Source organism: Gossypium raimondii, chromosome 8 (genome assembly GCF_025698545.1).
Source record: "Gossypium raimondii isolate GPD5lz chromosome 8, ASM2569854v1, whole genome shotgun sequence".
In the NCBI taxonomy this organism is placed as follows: domain Eukaryota; kingdom Viridiplantae; phylum Streptophyta; class Magnoliopsida; order Malvales; family Malvaceae; genus Gossypium; species Gossypium raimondii.
This window is the reverse complement of record NC_068572.1, coordinates 38480351-38487504: the sequence shown is the minus strand read 5'-3', so window position 1 is coordinate 38487504 and position 7154 is coordinate 38480351. Positions and strand designations below refer to the sequence as shown.

At 33.9% G+C, this 7154-nt stretch overlaps 1 protein-coding gene across 1 annotated transcript; it reads left to right on the top strand.

Annotated features, from left to right (window-relative positions):
- Positions 1–4931: 4931 nt before the first annotated feature.
- On the top strand, positions 4932–7037 carry LOC105791381 (reticulon-like protein B3). The gene is made up of 5 exons (XM_012619438.2): positions 4932–5245; positions 5766–5946; positions 6037–6178; positions 6384–6453; positions 6542–7037. The coding sequence occupies exons 1-5, from the start codon at positions 5053–5055 to the stop codon at positions 6721–6723; spliced, it is 768 nt and encodes a 255-aa protein (XP_012474892.1). The 5' UTR covers positions 4932–5052; the 3' UTR covers positions 6724–7037.
- The last annotated feature ends 117 nt before the right edge of the window (positions 7038–7154 follow it).

Here is a 7154-nt window from a genome sequence, read left to right as displayed (position 1 = left end):
CTCAATTTGCACTTAAATGATTATAAGAAAAATTCCCAAATTAAATAGGTGATCAATCCAATTGACTTAGAAAAAATTCCTTGGGAGATAAAAACAAACAACTCAAGAATGCCGAATTCGATTTTAGAACAAAATAAATTTTCAAATCACTTGTGCTAGGTTTCATAAGTGTCTAACTAAGCTTAAGCAAATTAGCCGCTCATAGCAAGTAAAGCAAAACAAGAATCAATTTAAACAACATGAATTACAAACTGAATCTTGGGAAAGGAAGTCGTCGGGTTTCCCTTCTCTTAATTAGTGAAATTATTAGTGCTACTCCACTACTTGATCGGGTTTTTTTGGTCCAATTTTGAAATTCGCTTGCTTGAGTCACACCTTTCGCTCTGTTCTCTCTGCTTTTTTCTCTGTTTTCCGCACACCCTTTTTCAATCGCTGGTCATCTCTATTTATGGGATAATAACCTCCAACAATTTAAATTTAAATTTGATCTTATCCCCTTTTCCTAGTTGAACCCGGCAGATAAATTAGCTCCACCTCTGGAGTTTTATTTTCAATTAAACTCTTCAAGGCTGAATTAATTCCTTGATTCAATTGGAGTCGGCCACCGCTAGCGAGAAGGAAATTTAGAGATTTAAAAATAAATTTAGGAAATATAAAGCACAACTTGTAATACAAGGATTTTTGAAAAGACCCATCATTGATTACGAAGAGACATATTCTCTTGTGCTGGATACAATCACATTTAGATACCTTATTAGTCTGGTTGTACGTGAAAAACTTGACATGCGACTAATGGATGTTGTTATAGCCTATTTGTATGGTACATTTGATAGTGAAATTTTTATGAAAATCCCCGAAGGATTTAATATCCTAGAAGGATCTAAAGTTTATCAGGAAAATTGCTCAATCAAATTAAAGAAAAGTTTATATGGATTAAAACAATTTGGACATATGTGGTACAATCATCTTAGTGAATATTTGTTGAAAGAAATTTATAAAATGATCCAATTTGTCTATTTGTTTTATAAAAAAAGGTCTAAATTAAATCTTGTCATAATTGTTGTTTATGTTAATGATCTAAATATTATTAGAAGTTCTAAAGAACTTCAAAATGCAGTAAATTATTTAAATAAAGAATTTAATACGAAAGATTTTGGAAAAACAAAGTTTTGTCTTGACCTGCAGATTGAGCATTTAAAAGATGGAATTCATGTCTATCAGTCAACTTATATGGAAAAGATTTTAAAGAAATTTTACATGGATAAAGCACATTCATTGAGTACCCCGATGGTTGTATGATCGTTAGATGTGAATAAAGATCAATTTCGTCCTTGATAGAATGTTGAAGAGATTTTTTGGTTCTGAAGTACAGTATCTAAATGTCATAGGGGCATTGATGTGTTTTGCAAACAACATAAGACATAATATAGCTTTCACTATAAACTTGTTAGCAAGATTTAGCTTTTCTCCAACACGTAGACATTGTAATAGAATTAAACATGTATTTAGATATCTCAAAGGGACCATTGATATAGGATTATTTTATTCAATTTATTCAAAATCCCTATTAGTCGGCTATGCTAATGCTGGATATTTATCGAATCCGCATAAAAACCGATCTCAAATAAGTTATTTATTTACATGTAGAGGTATTGTCATATCATGGCGTTCAACAAAGCAGATATTAGATGCAGCCTCTTAAAATCATGCAGAAATAAGTGCATAAGGCAAGCCGAGAGTGTGTTTGGCTAAGATTATTAACCTAACATATTTAAAAGATATGTAATTTGCTTTTACAGGAAAATATGTCAACTATCTTATACGAAGATAATGCATCATGTATAGCTCAATTGAAGGGTGATTACATTCAAATGTGACAGAACGAAACATATTTCACTAGAATTATTCTTCACTCATGATCTTGAGAAGAAAGGTAATATAAAAGTTCAACAAATTCGTTCTAGTTTGAAGGACTAGTATACAAAATTGAAAGCATCTACTCAAAGATGTAATGTGATGTTGCCATTAGAGGGAGTCTAAAACATGTTGTATTCTTTTTCTTTAACCAAAGTTTTGTCCTATTGGGTTTTCTTGATAAAGGTTTTTAACGAGACAACTTGTAATAGGACATTGTGTATTCTTTTTCCTTCATTAGATTTTTATCCCATAGGGTTTTTCCTAATAAAGGTTTTAATGAGGCATATTTTTATTTAAAAGACATCCAAAGGGGAGTGTTGTAAATACATTAATAATGAATATCTATAACCCTTTAAACCCTTATTAAAGTGATGAGATAAAACTCTCGGTTCATTTATGACCATGAGATGTTTCAAGTAAGTAAGAAGACTTAATTTACATTTATTTAATTAAATGCAAAGGAGCTTATAAATAAAGCGCATTGTAAGTGAAAGTTTAATATATGAAAATTTTCTTGAATTTTCATCTCCCTTTTACTTATTATTATTGTTCTCTTAATTTTTCTACTACAAGGAAAATTAATCACCAAAATTTTAAAACCTTGACTTTATTAAAGCGGTAAACGTTTGGTATGCATGCACAACATATAAAACACAAAAGCATTGAAATGTTGAACTTTGCAGCTAATCAACTTCATCCAAGATACAAAAAAGATGAAAACTAGATATGCATAAACAAGTTAACTAGTCTATAAAAGAGAAACATCAATGCCTCTGAAATTATGAGGGTAATCAGTCTTGGCCATATACATATTTTTGTTCCATTTCCCCTCCTTTTGAAGATGAAGGATAGCCCATCACTTATCCATTTTCTTGGGGAAAACAACAATTGTTCCTTTTCTTGGGCATATCCCATTTCTAGCTCCTTTACTCTCTTTTTTAATCTTTTTTATTGCTTCTCCTTTTCAAGTTTATTGGGTTTTTAAACCAGTTTCTCCCTAAGCCCAATCCAAATGTTAGTACCTTGCCCCAGGCCCTAGCAATCTGGGTTGTTTTTAAGTTCTAAAATTCTCCTTATTTCTTTTACGTATAAAAATATTCTTGGCCCTGCTTGCTGCTTTATTTGCCAATAACTGGGTCACACTGGCATTTCTCACAGCTACTAGACGCGCGCTGCAGAATTTAATTTTTACTTTTTCCAAGTGTAAGCAGATAAGGCATATTCGTTGAAGTTTGGAATGTTCTCTTTTTACAACCAAAGCAATATGCCATTGGCTTCTATGATAGCAGTGTGACCTTATTTCGATTGTAGACTGCAGACCATAGCATTTGAAGATCAAGTCCGTATTTTGTTGATTGAAAGCATACAAGCTGATATCATGAAGCCACTTAGAGGAGGCTATATATTTTCTTTCTGGATTGTTTTTTTCTAATCTTTACAGCAACAAATGAGGTACGTAATCCTACCCCTACTCTACTTTTGTCCAGCAATTGGTGTTTTTTTTTCTTTATTCGTATTGTAGGGTCATCCAATACTTTATACTTCTTTTTCTCTGTATTATAAAACCTAAAGATGGAAGAACAGGAAGTCTATGGGTGAAGAAAAGGGTAGCCTTTATATGTTTAACTGCCTACCGCAACACAACTTGTGAAGAGATGTTGATCATTTGAACTTGTGAAGAAAAGGGAACATGTCTTGGTTTGATTGGGGTTTTGCCATTTTGGAAGCTGAGGGTGAGGGACAGCATTAGCGAAGCCCTTTATATTCCTAACGAGCCTTGAAAGGTTGCCCTCTATGACTAAAGGATGGTCATTATGGTTAATTCATGACAAAACAGTTCCCTCAATGAGCTGATTTATGACTATGCTAGTCAATGAGACATACATGTTTACTGGTTAGCTCCTGGATCTGTGGGGTTCAAATCTTAGATTTGTTGAAAGCCGGTTCTTAACCGTGACTGAATGAATTGGTCACATAGGAACGGAACTGGATGTAGGGTCATCAACATCTGTCAACATAAGCTTCAAAAGGGTTATATGACAGAATTTGCTGTTTCTTTTGAATTTGTGATGCTTTTTATGGCTACATCTTTCACGTATTTGTTGGGATATTCTTATTTGTTCCTCTTGTGGCCCTACGAGGAAACTCGCATTGTGGCTGTCAGATAATTGTCTTAACCACTAACAAGTCCCAAAAATTTACAACGCATGCTTCCACAGCCTAACTTCCTCTATTTGCAAATCGAGCTTCAAATTTCACCCACATTTTGTCAGATGCATGCATTATCAGATTACAAGTGTGAGTAGTAATAAATGATAAGGAATAAGACACATGTCCTGCACCTTACTTTAAAACATGTAAATATATATTCAATATCTTCTTATTTTTATACTCGAGAAGGCGGTATTAGATGTATTTGTATGTTGATGAACCTTTTCCTAGAAACATGTTTCTAGATTATGTCTATTTATTTTATTTTTCTTTGTTAAATCTAGAAGAGACACATCACACATTGAAAAGGGACTCATAATTTTCAAGTTAAGAGCCTTTAGTTTTGACCACAAATCAATCATTTAATTAATTATAAGCGGGTCCTTCAATTAAGTCTACAAAAATTCAAATATTTTATTTTTGTCTACAAATTCATCATGTCTTTTAATCTTTTAATTAATTTCATTCTTCTAATTGGGATTTCCCAATTAAAATAATAAAACTAATTTAATATAATAATTAAGGACTTACGCCATTGCCTCCAACATCAAGAAAATAAACAAATCTGACGGTTTATAAAATTCCACGTTTTAGTCAACGAATGTCCCCATCAAAATCTAACGCCCGTTAACCTCGAATCTGTAAAACCTACTCTATGATCATTTTACATACGCCTGCTCCACTCCAAACCTACAGCTTCGGAAATCCAAACCTATGAACAGTCCAGATCAAAACCGCAGCATTAAGCGGTCCAGATTAAATCTAATGTGTAGACCATCTATTTAGCCTCAAAAGGAATTCGAGTTTAAAAAAGTAGAACAGAATAGCACAAGTAGAAGTAGAACACTGTAATTTCCGTTTCTCGAGTTTCCTTTTCGATCTTCAAACTCGTAGTTAGGCTTATAGAAATCCTGTGGGAAAATAATGTCTGATCACGAAGACAAGCACGAGGAATCGTTGTTGGAGAAGATATCAGAGAAGGTCAAAGGCCATGATTTATCTTCCTCCTCCTCGGATTCCGATGATGACAAGCCATCAGAATCCTCCATGAAGGCCAAAGTCTTCCGTCTGTTTGGAAGAGAAAGGCCCGTCCACGACGTTTTCGGTGGAGGCAAACGTATGTTACAAAAACCCTTTTCTTCATTTCTTAAATTTGTTCACTTCGTTTTTTAGCTTCTTTTAAGTCTGGGTTTTTTTTTTCTTTTTGAAGTTTCGGTTTTCGTTTTGCATCCGTGAAATTCCCTTTTCAAAAAAAAAAAATTGTTGGTGATCGTAAAGAGTTATATCTTGCTCAGTGATTTAGATGGAGGTTTTGATTAACTGATGTTGTTCGAGTTGAATTAAGGTTTTTGATCTGTTGGTATTTGTTTGACTATGGAAGAAAGTAAAATTTTGGATCTTTAATCGATTTGATGTGAATTGTTGTACTGAAGTTTACTTTTTTTGCTTTATGAGAAGGAACACAGTCTGAGATTATCTTATTTCATCAATAATTTTGTAGCATGTTAGTTGATTATCAATAATATTCCCTGATAACAATTTGATAAATTTTAATTGATTGTCATCAGTAACTACTACCTTCTGGCTGGCAATAATTGTTTATAATGCATACTTATAATTGGGTGTATGTGTAATAGAGGCTGATATTTTCCTGTGGAGGAACAAAAAGATTTCGGCAGGAGCACTAGGTGTTGCAACTGTGATTTGGGTTTTGTTTGAATTGCTCGAGTACCACCTTCTCACACTAGTCTGTCACTTGTTGATACTTGCTCTTGCATTACTCTTCTTGTGGTCAAATGCTGCTACCTTCATCCACAAGTAAGCTCTTGAATTTGATCTTTAATTTAGTGACTGTATTTGTATTCTGGTTTCTCATTGCTTGAGATAATGTTAAATTGTTTTGAATAGGTCTCCACCTCGCATCCCTGAAGTTCAAATCCCCAAGGACCCAGTTTTAGAGTTTGCCCAAGCGCTTAGGTTTGAGATTAACCGGGGTTTCGCCGTCCTGCGGGATATTGCATCAGGAAGAGATCTTAAGAAGTTCCTCTCTGTATGTTTCTTTTTCTTTACTTGTTTTATTGTTATGAATAGCTTTCTTGTTGATTATTTGCAGTTATTCCTTCGACTTATGATTAAGATACTGATGCAATAGTTACATAGTTTAATTTTCCCTGAGCTTTTTATCTATTTAAAGATGTCTAGCATTTTACTATGCATTTGACCATCATATTGGATTCGGCACTATGATTGGTCAGGTGATCGCTGGCTTGTGGGTCTTGTCTATTGTGGGAAATTGGTGCAACTTCTTGACACTGTTCTACATAGGTATATGACTTACCTTCTAACGCTTTGCTTCCTTTCCCTTAAATACATTTTGGTTTCCTGATTTTATTTTAATGGTTTTGCAAAATAGTATTCGTACTACTGCACACCCTGCCTGTTCTGTATGAGAAGTATGAAGACAAGGTGGACCAATTGACCGAGAAAGCATGGCATGAGATCAAGAAGCAGTATGCAGTGTTTGATGCAAAAGTACTGAGTAAGATTCCCAAGAGACCATTGAAGGAGAAGGAGAAGGAGAAGAAGAAAGATTAGATTACCGGTGAAGATGTTGGTGTTGCTAGGTCCTGACATACATCTGCTAGCTGTGTTTGTGAAGGTAGTATAAAATATTGTATCCAGTATTAGCTAGAGGCCTGCTTTCATACCTTTATTTTCATAGTCACTGTTCACAATTTGATGAAATATGTGATCTCTTTTTAGATCTTGTTTTTACTACATACATGGTGGCCTTTTATGGGTACATATGTTAATGTAGCAATATGTTATCATATTGCATGTTGTGAATGAGTGTGTTGTACATTGGGTTGAAGGTTCTCTCAAATTATTCTGGATACCTTTCTGAATGATTCACTTTGCCGTATGTTTGTTGCATATGTTAACTGTTGACAGATAACTGCAGTCTATGGCTAGATATCTGATGTGCATCCTATAGTATTTGATATCTTAGGTATTTTCTTCGAAAT